Here is a 27966-nt window from a genome sequence, read left to right as displayed (position 1 = left end):
CGGGGCAGTGATTAATAGGCTCCGTCGCGAGTAGCCGCGTCGTAGAGGATGGGATTCAGTTAGCGTAGAGTATATCGGGGAAGGAAATCGCTACATACATTAAAACGATAAGGACGAAATAAAAAGGGTACGCGGAAGAGTCCGTATCGGCCGAAAACGGCAATTAGTCGGGGATTTATTAGGGCTGGGGAGCGTTGCTAGGAAGGAAGCACACTAAAGACAATTGAATAATAGTATATTAAACAAACAAGTGCTTTTCTTACGAGATTTGTTTATATTAATATTTGTTTTACATTATTACATTATACAGGGTGAGTCAGTTTTTTGTAGACAAACTTTAATAGGAGATAGAACACATGTTGTTAAAAAGAAAAGTTCCTATAAACATATGTCGTAGAAGGCTTCATTTCCGAGGTGTTGATTATAATTTTTTTTCTCGAATTTTCATTATAACAAACGAATTCTTATATTTTTTTCATGTTTGGGGGATAATGCCTATTAATTAAGGGGCATAAAACAAGCGGTAAGAATGTTCAAAAACTTGCACAGTGGCGGAGTGGAGGGGGTGGTCAACCTCTTTCTTAGACAGAACTTCTACGCCAATGACTATTTTTTAAAAAAACTGTTATTTTCATTATCTAGGTACATACAGTTTGACAAAAATAATGTCCCTTCTTCTGTTTCGAAATTCCTGTGTGTTTCCGAGTTATTTTGATTTTTAGTGTTTGATGTGGTACTAAATTAATTTATTTATTATCAATTATCGGCTAAATATTTAATTCTTTCAACGAAACCTACCTAAATATGGTTTATTAAGGATTCTAAAAAGCCGAAATCTCATATTCTTTATCTCTTTCCAATGTAGTTAAAATAAATATTTGTTATATCAAGCCATACTCAAATACAAGACTTTTATAAATTGAAATCTGTTTAGTAGGTACACTAATTTTAACAATCCTTATTTATTAGCTGCGTCAATACTATGTACTGCAACTAAATTACAAAAAAAAACATTGATGTTAATGTTTATGGAGAAATTTTTTGAATTTAGAACAATATTTAAGTAACAACTTCTTAAAACTTTTTGACAACTGCACAATAATGTATTGTATGTATGTAATGTAACAGATTTCAACTTATAAAAGTCTTGTATTTGAGTATAGCTTGATATAACAGATATTTATTTTGACTACATTGGAAAGAGATAAAGAATATGCGATTTCGGCTTTTAGAATCCTTAACAAACCATATTTAGGTAGGTTTCGATAATAGAATTAAATATTTAACAGATAATTGGTAATAAATAAATTATTTAATTTAGTAGCACATCAAACTCTAAAAATCAAAATAACTCTTAAACGCACAGGAATTTCGAAACGGAAGAAGGGACATTATATTTGTTAAACTGTTTGTAGATAATGAAAATAACAGTTTTTTAAAAAAATAGTCATTGGCGTAGAAGTTCTGTCTAAGAAAAGGGTTGACCACCCCCTCCACTCCGCCACTGTGCAAGTTTTTGAACATTCTTATCGCTTGTTTTATGCCACTTAATTAATAAACATTATCTCCCAAACATGAAAAAAATCTAAGCATTCGTTTATAAATTATAATGAAAATTCGAGAAAAAAAAATATATTCAACACCCTGTACCTCAGAAACGAAGCCTTCTACGACATATGTTTATATGAACTTTTCTTTTTAAAAACATGTGTTCTATCTCCTTTTAAAGTTTGTCTACAAAAAACTGACTCATCCTGTATGTGTAATATAATTATTGAATTCGAAACCCCACATTCTATTTAATAAAGATAAAACAACACGTCTGGACACGCAACATTTCCTGTATGAGAAAAGTAAATTCTGTTTTTCCGCATAGAAGAATATATCCAAAATATTTCATTTTTCTTTTCTATATATGCACACACATGTATCTACACAACACGACGTGAAAGAATTATTACACCACTACAGCTATAACAATTCTGCAAACTTCCATTTATTTTCTGCAGCTCTCCCTCTGTTGTGTCCCGCCAAAAAAAACAACCCGCATTAATCCCTCTGATGTAATTTCGTACGTAGAAGCTAGTACACAGGTGGCGTTACATTTTTTAACGGTTCCCCTAATTTCCTTCATAATCTCTAGATTTTATACACACACTTTTCTTTTCGTGATCATTAATATTCCCACATAAAACTCCAAGTGGTGTACGAACTAATATTAAAACCTTGTTCCGCATCCTTATTAGAATTATTTTAAAATCCGTATAAATTATTCATAACTTCCGTGCGGGAGTCGTACTTAGGTAATTATTCCTTCTAGCACTATGTAAATATTTATGCAATTTCCCGGCTCATTTCAAACATACTTTACCATTTACGTAAGTTCTAGTTCAAGTATAAAGATAATATAAAAAGTTTTACTTTTTTTACAGCTTACAATATTTTTATCTACGACAGCGTCAACAGTGACGAAGAATATTAAAAAAAAACGCTTTTATTGTACAATTTAAGATAAAAGGTCTTTCAGCAAGAACAACAGTGTTATTTTCATTATTCATATTTAATGTTTTGCAATGAACATAGAACGCATTAACAGAAAATAGCAATGGGACAAGTACCGAACCTTGCGGCACACCGGATAATTGGATAAATATATTGAAAATATACAGTCCAAATTAACTTAAAAACCTTTACACATACTTTTTGTATCTGGTAACAACTATTTTTTACGTATTATGTAAAGATGGCATTATCGAATCAACGTTATACCTAATTCGAGTTAACGATTTGGCCACTTTTGTTCCCATTAACATACCATGGCGTGTTACTTTATCTTTCACTATTATTTCCTTGTAAATCACGCCCATCCTTTGTAAGAGGATTTCAGCTATTCGCCCTTTGCAGTTTCGGCATTTAACAGAATTTGTGCGAGTGCACGAAGTGAGGGATTTCATTAAAATTTCCGATAAACCCGTAAATGTTATCTACTAGCGTGTAATAAGTAACATATTACGATTTAGTAGAATTTATATTAACAAGACATAAAAGATATTAGTTGAATTTTCTCTATGTCATTTCTAATACTAGTCCAGACGGTATCTGTTTCAAAGAGTCCATATTTGGGTGAATCGTATATCCACGGAGATATTTGGCTTTTTGGCTTTCAAAATATCACTAGAAATGAAAATTTTTCTATGCACATAAAAAAACGTGGGCTTAACTTTTGGCGAGAGCCCTTCTATATGTGATTAAATTTTCAAGTATCCAAGGGCCTTGGTTTTTGCTGTGCAACATTTTGAAAATGTGCAATTTTTTTCAAAATTTGGAACGCAAAATTATGCAAAATCTATAGAACTGATGATGAAATTTGGTGTGATGCTTCTGCTACATAACATGAACTTTTCTTGAGCCAAGTATGAAGGTCCTATACCCAACTTAAAGACCCTAAAAAAAATCCCTATAAAATAATGTTTTTTAACCCCATTTTTTGCAATTTTTTCGATTTTTACCATAATAATCATGATTCATTCGATTTGTAACTAGTCATGTTTTGTAAAAAATTTAATTACAAACATTTTTTTCCTCTTCCATTTTCGCCTAAAATCAACTCTTGAAAAGGTACGGAAATATGATCGAAACAACATGATAGTCTCATTTTATTTAAGAAAAAAAATTAATAAATAAATCAGTGCCTTTGGCGACAGAATTAAAATTAAATGCAATCCATTTACAGATTTCTTCATTTATGTTCTAAGAATATGTTCTGGGTTTTTGGCTCACTTACAAAGCATGATTTCGATAAAAAACTTAATTTTTGAAAATGTTAATTATTCAAATTTTAAAAAAAAATCGATTTTTACGTTGTAACTTAAAAATTAAAGGGTGTACGAAAAAATACAAGAGTAAAAAAATTTAGCTTTATTTTTGCTGATGATTTTGCTTATTTTTATTATTCCTCTAAAATTAATATTAATCGAGATATCGCCATTTTAAGTTATCATATGAATGAGAGAACCACCCTCTTCGAGCCCTTTAAACCCTTCAAACTTAAAAATGAAGGGCTTAAAAAAGATCAACTCAACAATTCACGTAGCCCTTACAATTCCCTGCAAAATGAGCCTTTGTGCGATTAAAAATCTTATAGGTGATAATTTTAAGAAAATACATATAAATATATAAATAAATGTAAAGGGTAATTTTTAAGGGTTGAAAAGTTGCAATCGATTCAAAATTATTTTATCAGAAGGGAATAAATGTTGATTTAACACGAGTACACATTTAAAATGTTTCTACTCTTTCAATAAAATTTTTTCATTTTATTTTCGAAAGAAGGGGTATTTTTCAAGGGTTGAAAAGTTGCAATCGATAAAAAAAATTTTTTAATCAAGAAATCAATTTCAATTTGATAAGAATGCATGATTAAAACGTTTCAAGTTGAAAAAAAATTTTTTATATTATTTTCATTCAAAGGGGTGGTTTTTAAAGGTTTTTCCGGGTTGAAAATTTGGGATACTTTACGTTTCATGTTAGATAGCACATGAAATTACTCATACTGCATAAATAAAAAAGATTTGGTTACATAAAATGCTTAAATTTGTATTTTTTCTTTTTTTTCCAATAAGGGGTGGTTTTCACTCCTTAAGAACAAAAAGCACACCTAGCGCATATATAAGTTTTGAAGTGGGGGGTAAGATGAACCTAATTCTAAATTTTGAGAAAAATCGAAGCAGTTATAAAAAATTCGGATGTATTAATATATTTTAAGCTACAATAACTGGGCTAAATGTACTAAAATTATACCTATATAATTATTGTAAGTTGAATATCCTATAATATGGCAACACTGCATCGTGGTGTTTACTACAGTTCTAGCGGTGCGATGTTTAAAATTTCTTCTATTTTGAGAATAATCTTGTCGAATTTTATCTGCATTTGTGTGCCGTCGATCATAATTCACGTTATTTGAAATTGAAATAAATATAAAAAAGTCATGCCTGCATCGGGAATCGAACCCACTACCTATCGCATGAGAGGCCAACGCGCAATGCTTTGCGCCACTGGACCACCCTTACCAAATGTTCTAATCATGGCTTATTGAAGTGTGTATATTTTGAAATACTTAATTTGTAATTACATAATATGTTATAGTATAAAAATTATAACATTATGTAAACAAATTAACTATATATTGAATAAATAAATAATGAATCTAAAAAAAGGTTGATATAATTTTTGCTACTGTTTCCAAATTGCAAGAAATTTGGGACAGGACGCTTCCTGAAGGTGCGTGGTAGATATAGGTAATACCTGCCAGAACTAAAACTGTTATTATTTGTTCAACTATTTTAAGACACCTTGTATAACCGTATTAACTTACCAAATAGTACATTATTATGTCATTTATAAATATAAATGTTTGCTGTTATGCACACAATGGAATAAAATGTTGATTTTTTACTGAAAAAGTGCTTGTTTTCGGACAGCTTTTTGCAAATAACTCTGAAACCATTGGAGTTAACGAAAAAGTTGTAATGAACAAAAAGAAAGGTAATAAAAAAACAAATCTAATGACATATTTTGTTTTTCTCTAATTGCAATATAAACCGAGTTATGGATTTTTAAACATTATTATATGTTAGCTAAATACTAAATTGGAACCAGTTAACGTTAATTAACGCTAAAATCATAAATATTAGGAAAAAAACTATTTGCACCTTTTTTAAAGTACTTTGAAAAAAGTTTAAAATGAGCTGTTTTAAGTCTTTAGAATCAAAATTAACGGAAATATGATCGAAACAACATGATAGTCTCATTTTATTTAAGAAAAAAATAATAAATAAATCAGTGCCTTTATTGGCGACAGAATTAAAATTAAATGCAATCCATTTACAGATTTATTCATTTATGTTCTAAGAATGTTCTGGGTCTTTGGCTCACTTACAAAGCATGATTTCGAAAAATAACTTAATTTTTGAAATTGTTAATTTTTCAAATATTGGAAAAAAAATCGATTTTTACGCTGTAACTTTTTATTATTCCTCCAAAATTAATATTAATCGAGATATCGCCATTTTAAGTTAACATATGAATGAGAGAACCACCCTTTTCGAGCCCTTTAAACCCTTCAAACTTAAAAATGAAGGGCTTAAAAAAATTATTTCAAAAATTCATGTAGCCCATACAATTCCCTGCAAAATGAGCATTTGTGCAATTAAAAATCTTAAAAAGTAAGAAAGTTATCGTCAAAAAAATAAACACTGTATAGGTGATAATTTTAGAAAAATATACGAATGCACATTTAAAATGTTTCTACTCCTTCAATAATATTTTTTCATTTTATTTTCGAAAGAAGGGGTATTTTTCAAGGTTTGAAAAGTTGGAATCCATAAAAAAGATTTTTTAATCAAAAAATCTATTTTAATTTGAGAAAAATGCACGATTAAAACGGCTCAAGTTGAAAAATTTTTTTTTATATTATTTTCATCCAAAGGGGTGGTTTTTGAAGGTTTTTCCGGGTTGAAAATTTGGGATACATGTTAGATAGCACATGAAATTACTCATACTGCATAAATAAAAAAGATTTGATTACATAAAATGCTTAAATTTGTATTTTCTCTTTTTTTCCAATAAAGGGTGGTTTTCACCCCTCAAGAACAAAAGGCACACCTAGCGCATATATAAGTTTTGAAGAAGTAGGGAGGAAGATGAGCCTAATTCTAAATTTTGAGAAAAATCGATGCAGTTATAAAAAATTCGGGGGTATTTCTATATTTTCAGCTACCATAACTGGGCTAAAAGTATTAGACAAGGCGAAATCAGCGGCTTCGTATGAAAAAATTAGTGGATTCGATTTTTTTGCATAATCACCTCCGTGAGATGTCCCTGAATGAGGATCAAAATGTTACCGGCCGGTAACCTGGTCACAATTTTTTTAAACTAATTTTTTTTAAACAAATTGCAAAAATAACTTGTTTTGCTCCGGAAAAAGTTTTATTAGGTATTTCGGGGTATTCTAAACAAAATAGTTCCTATGCACTATGCTCCTAAAATCAACGGTTTCTGAGTTATAAACAATTTAATGTACGAAAAAATGCAAAAACGGCCATTTTCAAGACTCAAAAACAATAACAAAAAATCAAGTTTTTGATGTTACTAAAATTTAAAAGTAATCTTTAAACATACCTTGACAAAATACGGAGGAGTTATTTGGTGTAATTACATTGCAATGCGTATTATTTTACCTATTAACAATATACATTTTGACTTGCGCGCCGCGCCGCTCGGGCACTCCACTCTGCGCCGACCTCGTGTATATATTCATCACCTCACTTTTTGATACATTTTAGCAATGCTGAATTTTTATTTATTAAAATTATTTTTTGTTTATTGATATTATAAATTTCTAAACAGTAACAATAATAATAATAACAATAATAATATATCTACTTTACTTAAATAATATCTAATTTTGAATTTGCGAATATCGCAATGAAATTCCCGCGCCGCTATAGGTTAAATATTTTTTCTCGAACGTGTGGAATGGGTATAAACTTAGGAAATATTCCATGTACTTCTGATGTCTTTAAACTACACGTATTAAGAGCATAATTGCAAACGTATATTTGGAAAAATTCAATATACTCTAAATACCAGACGTTGAATATCGAAAATTTCGGTTACAAACTAGATGAAAATGGTGCAGTATTACCCATATTTATGTTTAATAATACCTGATCGATTGATGTAAATGTTTGAAAACATGTAAAACTAAAGCATGTAGTTGTAGAAAAAATAATGTTACTTGTGTTACTTTATGTGGTTGTAATGCAGACGAATGTGAAAATTTTATCCTTAAATAAATATATTTATAAGTTTAAGACATTTTACTCTTTATTTTTTATTTATTTTAAAATATATGTCGAGATATATGAAAAAGTGAGGCGCTGACGGGGTCGGCGCACAGTGGAGTGCCCGAGCGGCGCGGCTCGCAAGTCAAAATGTATATTGTTAATAGGTAAAATAATACGCATTGCAATGTAATTACACCAAATCAGTCCTCCGTATTTTGTCAAGGTATGTTTAAAGATTACTTTTAAATTTTAGTAACATCAAAAACTTGATTTTTTGTTATTGTTTTTGAGTCTTGAAAATGACCGTTTTTGCATTTTTTCGTACTTTAAATTGTTTATAACTCGGAAACCGTTGATTTTAGGGGCATAGTGTATAGGAACTATTTTGTTTAGAATACCCCAAAATACCTAAATAAACTTTTTCCGGAGCAAATCAAGTTATTTTTGCAATTTGTTTAAAAAAAAATAGTTTAAAAAAATTGTGACCAGGTTACCAGCCAGTAACATTTTGATCCTCATTCAGAGACATCTCACGGAGGTGATTATGCAAAAAAATCGAATCCACTAATTTTTTCATACGAAGCCGCCGATTTCGCCTTGTCATATACCTAATTGTAAGTTGAATATCCTATAATATGGCAACATTGCATCGTCATGTTTACTACGGACCCAGCTGTGCGGTGTTTAAAATTTCTCCTAGTTTGAGAATAATTTTGTCTAATTTTATCTACATACTGTGCCGATCATATTCATATTATTTGAAATAAATATTAAAAAGTCAGTACCTGAGCAGGGATTGAACCCACTACCTCTCGCATGAAAGACCAACGCTTAACGCTTTGCACCACTAGACCACGTTTTATAAGTGTTCAAGTCATGGCTTATATACGTAGCTATATTTTGAAATACCTAATTTGTAATTACATTATATGTTATAGTATACAAATTATAACATTATGGAAACAAATTAACTATATATTGAATAAATGAATCTAAAAAAAGGGTGATATAATTTTTGCTACTGTTTCCAAATTGCAAGAAATTTGTAACAGGACGCTTCCTGAAGAGTGCGAGGTAGATACAATGCCTGCCAGAATTAAAACTTATTATTTTGTATAACATTTTTTATATTATTTTCATCCAAAGGGGTGGTTTTTAAAGGTTTTTCCGTGTTGAAAATTTAGGATACATTAAGTTTCATGTTAGATAGCACATGAAATTACTCAGACTGTATAAATAAAAAATACCTATTTGATTATATAAAATGCTTAAATTTGTATTTTTTCTTTTTTCCAATAAGGGGTGGTTTTCACCCCTCAGGAACAAAAGGCACACCTAGCGCATATATAAGGTTTGAAGTGGGGAGTAAGATGGGCCTAATTCTAAATTTATAGAAAAATCGATGCAGTTATAAAAAATTCGGAGGTATTACTATATTTTCAGCTACAGTAATTTTATTTTGATTTGATTTTATACACAACCAGAGTATATGCAGACTTTAAAAACTGGTACAATAAATAGGCCATTGAAGAGAATTGGAAAAGTTTTTGGTCAGGGCAAATCTAATTTCTCTTTTTTATGTGCGGTATCGACAGAATTTGGTTAAAAGATGCAAAGCCAGAAGTTTTATCATTTTAAAATACGGAAATATAATAAGCAATAATGTTAAACAAATAAATAATAATTAAAAATGTTTTAATTTGGTGATGTGGCCAAATTAAAACACCCTGTACATCATATTTCGTCATCGGTGAGCTGCCACTGAAAAAGGAAATATTCACTGTCGAAAAGTGACCGCTATTCCCACATATTTAAAACGCGTGGTAGGTAACTAAAAGAACATTGGTACAGACAGACCCGTATGTAGGTGGAACTACATTTGGGCGTCAATTTTTTATTGTTTTAAGTCAGCATTTGCTTTTAGTTATTTGTGTCGCGTTCTTCTAACCTAATTAGGTAGCTGCGGTTGTTTGGATAAATAACTATTTATATCACTAAAAATGTCTAGTAACTCAACTAATGAGAATTACAAATGAAAATGTTTAATGAAATTTTTTCTTAAATGACATTATAGTGATAGTGATATCTTGACAACGGTATGGTTTGTCTTTTGTCTAGACCATAGATTAAATACACAAAGTCTAGACATCTAAATTCTATACCGGTTCTTTTGAACTACAAGAAATACAATTCGAGAGCAAAGGTCATCCTACTTCCACGTAATGCTTTTAGACTAGGCGGTATCTGTTTTGGTTTGGGTGAATCGTATATCCACAGAGATTTTTGGCTTTTTGGCTTTCAAATATCACTAGAAATGAAAATTTTTCTATACGCATAAAAAAAAGCGTGGGCTTAACTTTTGGCGGCATAATATATTAAAAAAATTCGAAAAATGTTATATTTTTTTCCTATTTAATTATGTAGGTACCTTTTCAAGAGTTGATTTTAGGCGAAAATAGAAGAAAATAAATTGTAATAAAATTGTTTTACAAAACATGACTAGTTACAAATGGAATGAATCATGGTTATTATGGTAAAAATCGAAAAAATCGCAAAAATTGGGTTAAAAAACAATTCTTTTTAGGGAATTATTTTGGGGTATTTAAATTGGGTGTAGGACCTTTATACTTGGCTCAAGAAAACTTCATGTTGTATAGAATCATCACACCAAATCACGTATAGAAGGACTATCAAGCTTTCAAACTTTTTTTGAAAAATTCTAATCCGTCAATTAGGAGAGCTCTGGCGCTTGTTTAATCATTGGTCGAATTTTTGTACTTATAAACAATTAGAATAACTTTGTGAATATTCAATCAAATCAAATTTTTTAAAGCAGGTTTTAAAAGTTATTGATTTTTTATAATTAATTTATTAATTTAATCATAATATCTTTTGTGATTAAAGTATAATTCAAATATTATTTATTGGGCTTGAGAGCTCTTATATATGTGATTAAGTATCTAAGGGCCTTGTTTTTTGCTGTACATAATTTTGAATATTTGCAATTTTTTTTCAAAAGCTGGATTGCAAAATTATTATGCAAAATCTATAGAACCGATTTTGCTGAAATTTGGTGTGATGATTCTACATAACATGAAGTTTTCATGAGCCTAGTAAAAAAGGACCTATATCCAATTTAAATACCCCCAAAAAAAATCTCTAAAAAGTATTGTTTTCTAACCCCATTTTTGCGATTTTTTTCGATTTTTACCATAATAATCATGATTCATTCGATTTGTAACTAGTCATGTTTTGTAAAATATTTAATTACAGACATTTTTTTCCTCTTCCATTTTCGCCTAAAATCAACTCTTGAAAAGATACATAATTAAATAGGAAGAAAAATACGACATTTTTCGAATTTTTTTAACATATTGTGCCGCCAAAAAGTTAAGCTACGTTTTTTTATGCGCATAGAAAAATTTTCATTTCTAGTGATATTTGAAAATGCGTTACCTCCTTTGAAACTCCCCCTACCAAATTTTAAAATTATATTTTAATCATGATCTCGGCAGCAACCAACATAACATTCGGGCTAGCCCGTAGCCGCTGAATTAAACAACGTCGTACCCCAACCATACCTTGCATGCTTATACGCACCTAGGACTAGACAGTATAATCGGAAACGTAAGTCGTTCACTAATTTAGAATGTTTGGCCCAATTCGGGCGAGCCCGCACACAGCTCGCATATCGCATCGCATATACCCATTGAGCACCCATCGAGTGTTGTATCGACCACCTAAGACTTTTCACCAGTGGTTGGAAATATATATACGTATATTTATTTGCTGTAATTTTGTTCTTTAAATGAATTTTTAAATATTAGAACAATTTTTCCCTGCAAAGGTATTCCAGAAAACAAATTTTAGTAAACGAAATGATAAACCGTTTTATAATAATTTGTAAATCGCGTAAAAAAATAAATATCTATGGTGCTATGTTGAATGTTCTTTGATAATTATATTTATTAAGGTTATTTTAACTCGTTAATGTTAAACTGAATTAAAAGTGATTGCTGAGAAATTTTCAATATTTGAATAGATTCTAGTTTGTAAACATGGGAGTGATGTAAATTATTTTTGGGGTAATCTCGGCAGCAACCAATATGACATTCGGGCCAGCCCGTGGCCGAGGAATTAAACAACGCCGTACGTTGCCTGCTTATACGCAGGCAGGGCTTGGACTAGAGAGTAATCGGAAACGTAAGTCGTTCACTAATTTAGAATATCTAGCCCAAGTCGGGCGAGCCCGGACACAGCCCGCACCCGCATCATACTCATCGAGTATTGTTTCGGCCAGCTACGGCTTTTCGCCAGCCAACCAGCAGCGGTTAGAAATATATGTATATTTATGTGCTGTAATTTTGTTCTTTAAATTAATGTTTGAACATTAAAACAATTTTTCTCTGCAAAGGTATTCCAGAAAACAAATATTAGTAAACGAAGTAATAAACCGTTTTATAATAATTTATAAATCGCGTTAAAAAATAAATATCTATGATATGTTGAATGTTCTTTGACAATTATATTTATTAAGGTTATTTTGAAGCGTTACTGTTAAACTAAATTAAGAGTGATTGCTGAAAAATGTTCAATATTTTAATAGATTCGAGTTTGTAAATATGGAAGTGATATAAATTATTTTTTAGGACTTTTAAATTCCATACATATTTATTTATTTTTTCAAATAATAAACTGTTCCATTAAAAAAAAATAGTTTCTATTTAATATATTTTTTTATTTCAATCAGATTTTTAATAAATTATCATTTGAATATACATAATTGAATTACCTAAAATAACTCTACTCTCCGGGCAAGCCCTTCGATTTCACTCGTATATTCTTCGGGTACTTACGCGGTTTGATGTTAGTTTTATTTCATAGATTAGGAAGGTAGAGATTTGTTATTCCTTGTACTTCACGACTTGGTTGTTTGTAAGTTCTAGGTTAGGGTTAGTATAGTGGTTTAGGTAAGTTTTTATTGTTTAATAGTTTGGAATAAAGCAAAATGGTAAGCCGAAAATAGCGAATTGGTGAGTAGCAATGGTGATATTATTAATTTTTTATTAAATAAAAAATTTTGTATGTTAACTTTCGATGATAAATTATTATTTATTTCAAGATTAAAACCTACGCCTGACATGAAAAATTTAATAAATAAAAACAATTGCGGAAGTAACAGATCATTTAGTAAAAATTGGTACAATAAATATGAATGGTTAAAAGGTAATGAAACCAGAAACAAATTATATTGTTGGAATTGCTTACAGTTTAATGAAAAAAGTAAAACTCCATGGAATTATCTTGGATATTCAGATCTGAAACATATAAATGAATCTTTAAAAAAAAACACGAGCGATCGGAGGAGCATACATATTCAACATTAAAATTTAAATTATTAGGAAACCAAAACATTCAAATTTTTCTTGATTCTGCATTTCGTGAGAATATTTTAAACCATAATAAAGTCGTGAACGAAAATAGAGACATTGTAAAGCGCCTTATTGATTTGGTTATTTACTTATTTATTTATTTATTTATTTATTTATTTACTTATTTATTTATTTATTTACTTATTAGAATTTTAGTATAATTTATCGTTAGTAATTTCAGCTATAAAAGTGATAGAGAATTTTACTATTTGTTTAGAGAATTATATAATTTTTTATATGTCCTTCTATGCCATAATCCTTGCCTTATCCCCTATCCCGGCAAGAAATCACTGTGATGACATTCTCGTTTGTTCTTGCTGAACTATTAGGTATACTTTTGGAATAACTAATAAAATTTTCAGGTATATTTATATTAACTATCTTCATAATTCTTAAGTTTTTTACACTTTCAAAAGTAAATAGACTAACGTAGATTGCAATTATTATATATTAAGTTACATGAGAAAAAAAATTTTGCCCACCCATCTAAAAAAGTCACGAGCCGCCACTGAGTCATAGAGTCATATGGAAATTATTATTTCTAACGCAAAGTGCTCTCTTTTTGCGGTGATCGGCGATGTATTTTTTTGACGTGACTTATCAAAGCCAGCTTCTTCAGAACATTTCGAAGATTAGTTTCAGATTTCATCCGAAGACGCGACAAAACGGGGCGGTGAATTATAAAAAAAATTACGCCTACTGATACACCCGGATGAAGTAAAACTTTAATGGATAATGACCATGGAAGCCTACACATACGTGTCGCATTACATATTGTAGGCATATGCATACATTTCAGAAAACCACGCACGTGAAAAATCGCGCTGAACATGCCTTTAGCACGCCTTTTATACCTGCTATAATGAATGGATACGAATTTTTCTGTTGTAAAGTAATTATGGCCTTTAAAGGTTTTGCCAAATGGTTATATAATTTTTAATTAAACATTTCTGTATATGGGTATAAGTATTCACACCCTGTATATCGAGTCGTTCAAAAATACAAAAGTAAAAGTGTCTGCTTTAAACCACATTAATAAGACGATAAAAACTGCATGAAATTATTCCATTGTGTTGTGTGCATAACAGCAAACATTTATATTTTGAAATGACACAATGTACTGTTTGGTAAGTTAATACTGTTATACAAGGTGTCTTGAACAAATAATAAGTTTTAATTCTGGCAAGCATTGTATTTACCTCGCACTCTTCAGGCAGCGTCCTGTCCCAAATTTCTTGCAATTTGGAAACAGTAGCAAAAATTGTATCACCTTTTTTTTAGATTCATTATCTATTTATCCAATATATAGTTACTTTGTTTACATAATGTTATAATTTTTATACTATAATACATTAAGTAATTACAAATTAAGTATTTCAAAATATACCTACGTATATAAGTCATAACTTGAACGTTTAAAAACTGTGGTCTAGTGGTGCAGAGTGTTGCGCGTTGGCCTTTCATGCGAGAGGTAGCGGGTTCGATCCCTGATCAGGATGACTTTTTTAATATTTATTTCAATTTCAAATAACGTAAATATGATCGGCACACAATGCAGATAAAATTCGACAAAACTATTCTCAAATTAGAAGAAATTTTAAACACCGCACCGCTGGGCTGTAGTAAACACGACGATGCAATGTTGCCACATAGGATGTTCAACAAATAGAAAAAATACAAATGTAAGCATTTTATGAAATCAAATATTTCTTATTTATGCAGTATGAGAGACAGAAATCTCCGTAGATATACGTTTCACCCAAACCAAAACAGATACCGCGCCTATCTATCTCCAAGAAGCAGAAAAGTTGCACATGCATTGGTAGAAAATTTGTGTCAAATTTGACAACTATGCCTTTTTTAGTTTTCAAATTAAGGCCGCTATTCTATATATTTTTCTAGGAACTTTGAACAGATGAAACGTGTTCTTTTGAGCTGTAGATTCTCCGGTGCCATTTGTGCTACTTCTTTTGAAAACGTCTTATATAAAGACGGAAGCTGTTATCTGATGAAATAGACATCAGTCGTCAGTCACTTCGCCGACATCTTATTAAGGATTTATTATGGATTAGTATATTTTTTCCCGCAGTGTTATCGCGTGCTTGTAAAGGGATAACTCACTATTTATATGTAGTAAAGACAACTGCTAACTGAAATAATGGCTCTTGCAGCTCCACTGAATGACGAGAGTCAAGTGGAAACCAAAGCGTGACATATTTCCAACTCCGCCTAACTGTCAGAGTGTTGAATTCAAACCTACCTGGATGATAATAGGTAGTTATAATTCCAGTCTAAATGTTGCTGAATCAAACTCCTTGTTAGGATATCACGGCACTCAATGGACTAAAGAAGCAAATGTTCTGGAAGAGATATAGTCTAATAGTTTAGCGTGGAGAAAGGCAAAGGTTTCGATGTGAATTTTTGTGGTTTTGTCAAAATAATTTAAATTCACCTTGAAACAAAAATTGCTCTATCGAATTGAAAATAACCCCAGCAATCAGTTTTAAGCAAAAAGTATGTTATGAAGATTTTTCGGTACGTCAATATTTTCCGAGTTATTGGTGATTGAAAATGTACATTTTTTATTAAAAAAAAGACGTTTTTCAGTAGTTTTTCTCGAATAACTCGGAAAATAGACATTCTTTGAAAAAAAATCACGAAGAAAATGTAGCTTATTGAAAAAGAAAAAGATTGTGTTTTTTTTCATTTATGTAGGTGCAATAGGTGTTGAGATACAGCTGGATGAAGACAATTTCATGTCCGCCAGAAACTAAATTGGAAGCATTTAACGTAAAATAACTAAAAAATTTCAATTTTTGAAGAAAAATATATATAGAACATTTTTTTAAGTATTTTAAAAAATCTACTGATGAATTTTTCACGGGATTTAAAGTTCAAGGTAATCCTTCTACATTTCAGAAACTAAATTGGAAGCATTTAACGTAACATAACTAAAAAAAATTCTATTTTTCAAGAAACATGCACAGAACATTTTTTAAAGTACTTTAAAAATTCTTTAAAATGAACTTGACTTTAAGTCAATAGCATAAAAATAAACAGAGTTATGGTCAAAATCAAACTGTTAATTCGATTTTTCGGAAAAAAAATCAGTACAGAAACTGATGAATTTTTCACGAGATTTACTGTTAAAGGTAATACAATTTACATTTTTTATGTGCTAACAATATATTATACAAGTTTAAGTGGTTTAGAACGCATATTTTTGAAAATATTACGTTTTGATTGAAATGTTTTGTTTAATTCCAAAAAAGTAACATATTTTTGAAAATAACTTTAAGAGTATAAAAGTTTAGATTTTTTTTCACAGAATATATATATTTTTTTATTTGTATAGGATAAAAATTAAGAGATGACGCTGCTAGAAGTTTGCGGTTGATGGTGAAGGTCATGCTTTTCAAACCCTAAATCTCAAAATAACGCGTTAAAAAATATTCAATTTTAAAGTACTTTGAGCTGTCGAAATTTTCCGTAAAATCGTTTTTGAATCGTCTTAATAGCTTTAAAATTAAGGAAGTTATCGTTAAAACTACGGCACCTTACCGCTTCAATTTTCGGAGCAAATCAATATTTTGGTTGAAAATATTTCTATCTGTGATATATGCGCTATAAAAATATTTTAAGGTCAAAGAAACTAATAATTTTATATTTTTATCATTAAGGGTGGCTTTTAAGGGTTGACACTTTATAAAAATAACGTAAATTATAACCCACAATATAACAGGATATGATTTTAGTCTATATACCTCCAATTTTTATATTTATTCGATTTTTTAGGATAAGGGGTGGTTGTCATCCCCTAAAAATAAGAAGCGCATATCAAGCATATAACTTTTCATCTACAGGGTGAAATAAGCTTAATTCCAAATTTTCATAAAAATCGGATCTATCCGAAAGTATTCGGAGGTTTTATCCTATTTTTCTCTTCGTTCCCTGGACTAAAGTCATTATTGTATTTTATTAAAGAAAATCCAAAATAAGTGTATAGTACCTAAATGACACTTGGGCCACTGAACAATGACTCGGATTACCACGGATATCACGGTAACAGAATTTGTTGATAAAATCACGCGCTATAATACCCACAATTTGCAACCAGCGCCCTCGCCAGCGATACAATGAACTGTTTAATTTCTGAAGATGGGCAGTTTTGCTTGGGTCGCTCTTAAATAGCTATCCCTGAATTATTTATCATATACAGCATAGGTCCCAGAGGGTTTTATGGGAATTTATTTGGCCATTGGTGGATTTGAAGGGAACCAATTTAGATTCCCCGTTTTTATCTTTTTTCGTATATCTTAAATACGTATGTGGGTCCAATAACGGCCGATTCATTCAAATGCTGGATGCCGAATCTCCGAATTACGTCTGGAGCTAAGCAGTGTTGAAATCACAGTGAGGGAAGTTTTTTTTTGTCATTTGTTTATTATTAAAAACCAAGTTTTTTAATTTAAATTATAACTAGGTATTCTGCTTAAAAAAATGTAGTCACTAGAGACTGTAATTTTGGTCACAAAAAACTATCTACAAAAACCGCAACTGTCGGGCGAATTATATTAATTACAAGCGAAATAAACACAGTCGCCACTTCCATTTTGCTGTCGTCATTTCGACGGCGGCATGCAAAAAGTGACACTCGACACACGACTATCTCCCGGCATACGGTGTTGTGACGATTTCTTTCTCTTTCCTGCTCTATGCGAATAAAAACCGCGGGCCAGCCGGTCGGCGCGATGTTAGAGTCGTAGAAAGGACTAAAATCACACGTTGGGACAGAGGGTCCTGCGGTTGGAAAAGGGGCGACGCGACTTGTTGGGAGCGAAGACAAATTATTATGAGATTTCGAAGGTTAATGAACGTGTCGTTGAATGGACGCGGGAAAATTAATACGGGAAATTTATTCGGGGCCGCATATGGGACCGCCGAATTAATTATGAGATAATCGTTATCCTGCCTGTATTAGAAGCTCAAGAAAGCTACAGATCCATGTTGTGAGGTTTTGAAAAGTTAACGGGATATTCACGTCTTTTCGGCAAAACTGAACCAAAATTATAAAATATAGTTAACTAATTACTACTTATTTACGATACAACATCAGTTTTCTACTATATGCAAAACATATTATATTTTATTAAATGTTATAAATTAAATAAAACCATTACGGTGAAAATAAACTTTAAAAACGGCACCCATTTTGGGAGCAGCCGCGTAGAATTGAGGCAGAGACTGTAACTCGACGAGCAAGGGCCCCATATTCTTTAAATAGTGTTTTCCGCAAAGACAAATAATTTCAAACATTTAATAACTGAATAATCTAAAGCTTATCAAATAATAGGAATGTTATGTCATGCCATCTGGTTATTTTCAAAGACGCCGCAGTAAAACGAATAAACAGGTGCAAAAAACGATCAAACCATCAAGGTTTTAGGTACTGAAATCTTCGAAAATACTAACTTTTTTATATATAATTCCACATGTAAATATTCTTATAACATTTACTTTGCTTAGTCCTACATATAAAATTGTTTACTTTTATTTATAAGTACGTGAAAATAATTCTTAAAATGTGGGGTTAGAATAACAGCAAACGCATGTTTTACAAACGCTTTTTTTTTAGTTATTATTTTATTTGGGTAAATTTAAATGGTAACAATGAATAAACAGAACATCAAGGATATTAGTTTGTGCTTACTTTTGTTCTACACGTTTTACTTTCAAAGATTTCAGTACCTAAAAACGCCAGAAATTTCACTATTTCTCGGCCGGGAATATGGCCACCATAACTTCAAAATAAACAGCTTCAGTCGGAATCTCCTCCCTAAAAGGTCGACGTGCATCATAGACATATTCCGTAGACTTTGCTATTTATCTTTTCCTAAAAGCATACTCCCAGCACGATATTTACATCTAATTTTCATTGCAGTGTTTACTAAAAGCCTTCCAAACTGTCACGTAATATTTCATATTATACAAAAATCGGTATATCGATGTTTCTTATTTCGCTTGAGGCCGGGGTCTACTTTCCGAACAAATATTTATCTTATATAAGGCTTTAGAATCGACCTATGTATACGCGGTTTCAGTTATTTTGATTTGATTGTGGTTTCAATTAAATTTTATTTAACTATATTATATTAATTATATTTTTTGTTTAGAAGTTACAAGCATTTTAAAATAAATAAATAAAAAGACATTTTGAACAATTTTTATAGTTTTAAGATTTGTTAATTCGGTTAATAAAGGTTAACTAGTGTTTAAACTTTAATAGACTAGGCGGTATCTGTTTTGGTTTGGGTGAATCGTATATCCACGGAGATTTTTGGCTTTTTTGGCTTTCAAATATCACTAGAAATTAAAATTTTTCTATGCGCATAAAAAAACATGGGCTTAACTTTTGGGGGCACAATATGTTAAAGAAATTCGAAAAATGTCATATTTTTCTTCCTAGTTAATTATGTATCTTTTCAAGAGTTGATTTTAGGAGAAAAAGGAAGAGGAAAAGAATGTTTGTAATTAAATTTTTTACAAAACATGACTAGTTACAAATCGAATGAATCGTGATTATTATTGTAAAAATCAAAAAAATCGCCAAAAATGGGGGTAAAAGACATTATTTTTAGGGAATTTTTTTGGGGTCTTTAAGTTGGGTATAGGACCTTCATACTTGACTTAAGAAAAGTTCATGTTATGTAGAATAAAAACACCAAATTTCATCAAAATCGGTTCGATAGATTTTGCATAATAATTTTGCAATCCACATTTTGAAAAAAAATTTGGAAATTTTCAAAATTTTGTGCAGCAAAAACCAAGGCCCTTAGATAATTGAAAATTTAATCACATATAGAAGGGCTCTCAAGCTTTCAAACTTTTTTTTTGAAAAATTCGAATCTGTCAATTAGGAGAGCTCTCAAAAAAAAGTTTGAAAGCTTGAGAGCCCTTCTATATGTGATTAAATTTTCAAGTATCTAAGTGCCTTGGTTTTTGCTGTGCAAAATTTTGAAAATTTGCAATTTTTTTTTCAAAATCTGGATTGTATTGTAAATTATTATGCAAAATCTGTCCAACCGATTTTGATGAATTTTGGTGTGATGATTCTACATAACATGAAGTTTTCTTGAGCCAAGTATAAAGGTCCTATACCCAATTTAAATATCCCAAAAAAATTCCCTAAAAAGTATTGTTTTTAACCCCATTTTTGCGATTTTTTCGATTTTTACCATAATAATCATCATCCATTCGATTTGTGACTAGTCATGTTTTGTAAAAAATTTAATTACAAACATTTTTTTCCTTTTTCATTTTCGCCTAAAATCAACTCTTGAAAAGATACATAATTAAATAGGAAGAAAAATATGACATTTTTCGAATTTTTTTGTGCCGCCAAAAGTTAAGCCCACGCTTTTTTATGCGCATAGAAAAATTTTTATTTCTAAAGATATTTGAAAGCCAAAAAGCCAAAAATCTCCGTGGATATACGATTCACCCAAATATGGCTTTTTGAAACAGATACCGTCTGGACTATAAACACAAATAATAATTATTGTTATAGCAACCACAATTTTTATTTATCAAGCTAATTTGACTGAAATACGAAATTATATTTTTTAAAATGCTTGTAGCTTCTAAACAAAAACGAATCGGGCCTATTTTCATATGAGAAAAAATGTTTGAAATTAACCCAGTTACGATCTGATAAAATTTGTCATAGAGCTTGTAGAACAGTCTGTATTACGACGTAATTTTTATGGTAAAGAATTGCTTACTGATTCAATAGATATCAGCATACATTGTGTTCCTTGTTCGATTTAATAAACGGAAAACAAGTATGCACCAAATATTACCCTGGAGTATAACGTATATAACCGATGATATTACCACGCCTAGTCTGGTCGGTAATCAGTAAAGTGACATCACACGTTCCAGCCGTCATTTCCGTAGCGTGAAATATTCGCAGGAATGACCCAATGTTTACAGCCTAATACAAAAGGACCTGATACTGTTTGTCGAAAAGTAATTATCGCGGCCTAAATATACGGGGCAGTTGACAAAATTAAACGAAATATTTACAGTTGCGGGGTTAGTGAGATTTCTGACGTAATTATTAATCATACTTTCGTACTACCGCGTGGAAATAAATCAGTGCTTGCTGTCATTTTCTAACGGTCATCAGAAATCCGCTTTTAGAACAAAGAAAAATGAATGAACTTGAAGTCTGTTCGTTCATAACATTTTTTAATTTCGTGATCTAAGACTGGTTCTTCGTTTTTCGACTATTAGATTTCAACGTTGCTATTTGCAGTGGGGAAAGGGAAAACAGTACCACCAAATTTCAATCTATTGCTGTTTATTTTATGATTGTACAGAAACGCGGATGTAAAAAAAAATTTATGTAATTTTGGCAGCGAATTTTATGATCTTCCCTACGCTGGTTCAAGAAACCGGGTCAATTTTCGATATTTTAAATCCTGCGAAAAATTCTGGCGCGACGTAAAATCAGTTCATCTAGAGGACCATATGTATATATTCTAATCTGGAAAATGGATACCCGAAAATATATCCAAGGAATTAAATATTTTCGTGACGTGGGTTCGACAGGACGGCGGTTGTAGCTTACAAATCTCCTGAAATAGAGAACCTTCGGATATCTTTTTCTAGATCGTCTTACTTTCAGGTTCGGTGATATATGGTGCTCCATGAGATCGTCTCACTTTATGGCATGCCATTATTTTTTTTGGGTAGGGTTACCTGAAGGGGGTGGCTTTATTTTAATAAAATATGAAGAATTCGTTTAATATTTCACGAGCGGCAGCAAATGTTGTAAAATGGATTTTACTTTACTTTATATTACATTTTCACTCAATATTGATAATTTTTCTCATTTGTATTAATATTTAAACTAAAACTGAGTACTTTCACTCAAATACAGGGTGATTTATTAACAATGGGAAAATCGAAAGCTTAAGAACTACACGTGAAATGGTGACTATTGGCGCAAACAAGCCTTATCCGAAAGTTGATAGTTTCGGAAATACAGGTTGTTGAAAGTTAAAATTTTAAATAGTTTTTTTGCGATTATTCTGAAAATATGTAGGTTAGGAACTTGAAAATTTGTGAAACTATATTTTTTTAAGCGACGAATAAAAAGCGTGTTGCAATTTCAGCGTTGCTCATAGAGGGCGCCACCTACGACCAATTTTACCAAAAATTTAGTTAATAACTTTTTACCCTGTATGTCTAACACGAAACTTGATTCAAAACCTGAAAGAACAATTATTTTTCCATTAATTAAGTACACATCCTTGTTTCATTTCGGTATCTCGATCCGTTTTCGAGAAAAATCGATTTAACGTACACCGTTTTTTGATAATACGAGAAATTAAAAGCGAAACAAACCAAGTGTTTATTTATGTTATTACAACAATTAATAATAAAACAAATAAAATAGGTAATTATGATTTAAAGTAATTGTTCGAAGAAGAACTTATACACTTTACACAACGTTTTCTGAGAGATCTTCGAGTTTGAAACAACATATTGGGATTGCGTCTGACTTCGTTGGCAGCGATTTGTATTCTTTGCCACAACTCTTCACGCGAGCCAATATATTCTTTCAAATAGAAAAATGAAGAGGATTGAAGTCCGGACTTCTGGGTGGCCAAGCAAAAATGCTTCCACGGCTTGAAGAAGTTCCACTTTATTTAAGAAGAGACATTGTGGTTCATGCACCACGGAAGCTCCACCGCATTTTTCTCGGCCAGTGCGTGCATATTTAGATGCAGTTTTTCCAAATCGCTGGATTGGCCACCCAGAAATACGGACTTCAATCCTCTTGATTTATGATATTTGAATTAAAATTGAAAGAGAATATTAAAGTGGTGCAAAACCACTCCAGGTATTAAATTTTCATAGTACAAAATTACTCAATAATAGTTCAATTTACCTGGTTTTACATTCTTGAGTAAAATTGAGAGAAATTTGAGTGAATTTTCTTTTACAGTGCATAAATTTTTTAATCCGGCATTATTTTAATCGAATCGGAGAAGAAAACACAGGGAATATCTACTCACAGGTGCGATCCCCTCCTCCTGGTCCTGCGGTCCTCCTCGGGGGCGGCCAGGGTGGGCGGCCCCGCGTCTGGGCTGGGGGGACTGGCCGGCTCGGGCGGGGGGGCCCTGAAGGAGGGCCTCCTGCCCATGCCCCCCGTAGGCGCTGTCACTGTGCTGAGGCCGGGCACGGAGAAGACGTCGTAGGCCGACGCCCGCCTGGGCATGGGCGCCGGCAGGCCTAGGCCGCCTTCGGGCGCCCCGGACGGGGCCAGGGCGCCCTTCACCTCGTCGTCGTAGCTGTGCTGGCGCGCCACCCTCGAGGCCCTTCGGGAGCGCGAGGGCTGGGCCGGTGCCGCTGTTGATTCTCGCGGCGGGCTGTTCTGTCTGCTGCAGGCGGTGCTGCGGCCACCTCGGCCTCGCGACCAGTCTGGATCGGGGGTTTTGTTGCCGCCGGCCTTTAACTGGAATGATGGTAATAATTACACCCACAAAAAAAAAGTATCGGATCTGGTATTCAGACCCATGCATTTTTTTACCGCTGAATCTGAATCTGCCTTGAGATTTGGCCCAACGGGTCTGAGTTTTCGGGAAAATTTAAAAAACTGGTCAAAATTCACAAAAAACGTAATTTACGATCGTAAATTCTTTTTGAATGAAATTGGACCAGCTTGTCTGACTCTATGATGATAAATTGAAATTAAACGAGTGAAAAATCATACGTCTAGTGAGCTGGTAGAATAATTTGACTTTTTACAACTTTCGTCGATCGTAACTGACGTTTTTTGTGAATTTTAACCTGTTTTTTGAATTTTCCCGAAAACTCAGACCCGTTGAGCCAAATCTGAAGGCAGATTCGGATTAAGCGGAAAAACACATAGAAATACAAGGGTCTGAATACCAGGTACGATACTTTTTTTTTGTGGGCCTGTGTTATCAGTAAAGAGTGGCATATTACATAAGAGAATGCTTTAAAAATATCTGTTTAATTTTTAAAAATGACCCTTTAAATATGTTACGCCACTGTAGCCTTTTGATACGGTCTGTAATTTTCTATCTGATAATAACTGTTTCTCTACCATTAACAATATATACATTTTTTCTGGATTACTTTCAGTACAACTACATAATAAAAGTGTAGATCCCTAGATCTGGGCGAGGTCCGGAACATTTTCAAAATTGCAAAAATTTGCAAAAAATTGAAAAAAAGATACCTATTTTATCTGAGTTTTTTACTTATATCTTCGAACCTATGCATTTGGGAGAATATTAAAGAGGAAAAAAAGTTTTAGAATTGAATTTTGCACAATATACTGTAAGTTAAAAATGTTTAAATTTATTACTGATGTTGCAAAATAGCAATAATTATTGATGAAAAAAGGCAAAATAATCAAGTTTTTTTGGATAATTTTTTAAAAATATTTTAATTGTTCCGAGGGCATTCTAATTTTAGTAAAAAAAAGCTTTAGAGTATAATAAAATAACACACCAAATTTCATTAAAATCGGTTCGATAGTTTTCGCAATATAATATTTTGAAATTTTTGTTTCGCATTTTCAAAATGTCGCACAGCCTCAAATAAATCACCTAGACACTTGAAAATTTTTTCACATAGAAAAGACCGCTCAACCTTTCAAATGGTTTTTGAAAAAATGAAATCGACATTTATCAATTTAAGTTTTTTCAAAAATTATAATTTTAAAGTACTCGGAAAGACGTTTCTTTAAAAAAAAAAATAATAATTTTCCGGACCTCGCCCAGATCTAGGGATCTACACTTTTATTATGTGAGTTGAACTGAAGGTAATCCAGAAAAAAATTTCTTGTCCCCTTTCACATCCACCTCAAAACAGATCCGCCCTGGTCTATAATGAAAATAGCAGAAACCAAAAAATCTACATAAATCTTCACTTTGGTTTTATTACTTCATGCTGTCACAAGTTATATGAAGCATAATCAATACCTTCTATACGAGAGAAATTATTCGGAAAAAATATACGGGTGTATTATCAAATGTACATATTTTCGCGGCAAAAAGCGAGTCATAATAGTAAATCAGACGTTTATTATAGGCTTTCGATAAAATAAAAAAACTTGCTACGGTTTTTCCTCTAATATATCGACCCACTTTAGCAAGAAATGGGGTATGCTTTAAAGGGAATAGATAGCCACTAACTCTCTTCAAGCGGTAAGCGAGATACGTCTGATATTTTGCTCTGCTTATGGAAATCATTCTAGCAAATTGATTTTCGAAGAGGCTTCGGAAGGTTTTTATTTTGTTTTTTTACTTAAAACTAAAAAAAACGAGTACCTACTTAAGTTTCTTTTTAAGAACCATCAGTAAAATTTATTCTTTGAAGTATGTATGTGTCTAATAAACTAGCTTTTAGCCGATAGATATTCGGTTCGACACGTATAAAAATGACACATAATGGAAATTTAGCGTGGCTAAAGGAATATTCAGGGGGCAAGAAAGTAAGCAATGAGCTATAAAAATGTTCCAAAGTCGCATTGATGTCAAATCGTTAATCGTTAAAAATGATTCTATTTGAATTTTATTTACGTAGTCTTGGAAAAAATGCGGTGTTGGTAAGTTTTTCTTAAGATACTTCTCGACTTTTGTCACTGCGCAGAGTACACACGATGGAGGTTGATATTTTAATTTTTATCCACTACAGATTTGTAAAATATAGGTTTCAAAGAAAATTACCAGTCTCGGCTTTGCTAATTGGGTATGCGCGTTAATAGTAATTACCGATCGCGGTGTTGAGATCCATAGAACGCTTCGGTGCAGTTCCTCACGTAATTCAGCTATTAAGTAGGTAAAATTTGCATCACAAGCATAGGGGTGTTCGAAGTTGGATGAAAACCGAGTTAACTTTTGATTAGGCAAACGACGCCGGAGTTGGGCTTGTTGATCGATAAACTGGGCGCAGTTAATGAAGCGTTTATCGATTAACGTGTGACATTTTTATTTAAGTAAGGCATATCACCGGGTATTCGTTATTTTAAATTGCCATTAAAACTGCATCGTTCAAGTTCAATAACATCGGCACACAAAAGAAAAGCGCGAGTGCGAAGACGGTAGTGCTACTCATTTTGATGCCAATAAATGATAAAACACACTCTTGGTCAAAGATTGGGTCCTAATATTTAATTAATAAATAAACAAAATAACCTTTTATGACATGGGTCCTAATCTCAACCATTTCCGAGAAAAAAAAAATTATCAAAATCTCCAATTTGATGTATAAAAGTTCGATTAATTAAGGAATACTGGCATAACCGCGTGCATAGAATACTATAAAATACAATGTTTTATCACTTTTTTGAACTTCTTTATTCTTAATTCTAAAAAGTAAATGTTTCACAATAATAGCTTTTTACATTTTTTCCGTAGGACAAGTCTGCCGCGTGTACACGTGGTATGGATCAGCAGGTTAAGCGCTGTTGTCAGGTTGTGATGGAACTCCCAATATTAATACTCGCTGTATTTTGAAAACTGTTAATCTTACGCCCCTGTAATATACAACTTTTTTTCTTCATTTATGTTAACTCTATTTCATGCTGAAGAAATGGCACACACTTCTTACACCCTGTATATATTTAGGGTGAAAATAGACCCAAAAATTGCTCAGTTTAGCCAAAAGAGCGTTTGGTTTGTGCAGACTAATGAGATTATGGTTAATCTTTGTTTCTAGAGTATCTCACTATCCATTTTTTTCTCTTTAGTTTCCGGTACATCCCGTTTCAGATTTCAGCAATAGTCGGGTAACATGTTTACATAAATCTGACTTGTTTTGTGATTTTCATCGCTTTAGATTGGTGTCAAATAAAAATACAAACAGACCGCTGTGTCGCAATGCCGCGCTCACCTTTTCCAGTTCCTTCAGCGATGCGGGGGACACGTCCGAATGCCTGCGGAGTTCCGGACTCCTGGGGGGCGCCAGACCGCTCCCCACGCCGCCCACCGTCAAGCCACCGCCCGTTCCCAGTCTGGCTTCTGAGTGCCGCCTCTGCAGCTCCTGGATTGGAATTTCTAATAAACTCTCGTTCGAGTCTTGGGCCAGGGCGGCCCGCGACTGCAGCTTCCTGTAAAAAAAGAAGTTTTATTAGAAGCGGGAAGCCGCCCCGTCGGTAAATAAATAGGTGAAATTATAAGGCGACTTTTTTGAACGGTAATGTCCGTCGAGTAGAATTTATCACGAATAATTAACCCTCAAAGATCACACCAGTGCGAATTCGCACCATTTTTTTTTTAACAGCTGGCAGTTCTCGGGTAACAGCTGCCGAAGGTTTCCATATTCAGATTCGTGAGATGTTCTAAGGAACATCTCATCTCATGTTAAGACATGAATCAAGAAAAATTTTCGGAGTGAAAAAAACAATTTTTACAATTTGTTTAAAAAAGTGTGTTTAAACAAATGAGCACCAGATTTCCGGCCGGCATCATCTTGATTCATGTTAAGGAACATCTCATGAATCTGAATATGCAAAAAAATCGAGTCGGAAAATTTCCCTCACGGATGCGAGGTTTTCGACTTGTCTAAGTCTGAAAAGTCCGATTGGTGCTAATTCGCACTAGTCTTAGTGTGGGCAAAAGTGTGACTGAATTTATATCATA

At 32.3% G+C, this 27966-nt stretch overlaps 1 protein-coding gene across 1 annotated transcript in view; it reads right to left on the bottom strand.

The window, feature by feature from the left end:
• LOC108914893 (regulating synaptic membrane exocytosis protein 2) overlaps positions 1–27966 on the bottom strand; it is a 77576-nt gene that overhangs the window by 37670 nt on the left and 11940 nt on the right. Inside the window, exons 3-4 of the mRNA XM_023455872.1 lie at positions 27218–27434; positions 23368–23807 (exon numbers count right to left, since the gene is read on the bottom strand). Coding sequence (XP_023311640.1) covers positions 23368–23807; positions 27218–27434 — 657 coding nt within the window. The remainder of the gene's footprint in view (positions 1–23367; positions 23808–27217; positions 27435–27966) is intronic.

This window comes from Anoplophora glabripennis, unplaced genomic scaffold, assembly GCF_000390285.2.
Source record: "Anoplophora glabripennis isolate ALB-LARVAE unplaced genomic scaffold, Agla_2.0 scaffold977, whole genome shotgun sequence".
NCBI classification, from domain to species: Eukaryota; Metazoa; Arthropoda; class Insecta; order Coleoptera; family Cerambycidae; genus Anoplophora; species Anoplophora glabripennis.
The sequence above is the reverse complement of the archived record's forward strand: the minus strand, read 5'-3'. Positions and strand labels throughout refer to the sequence as shown.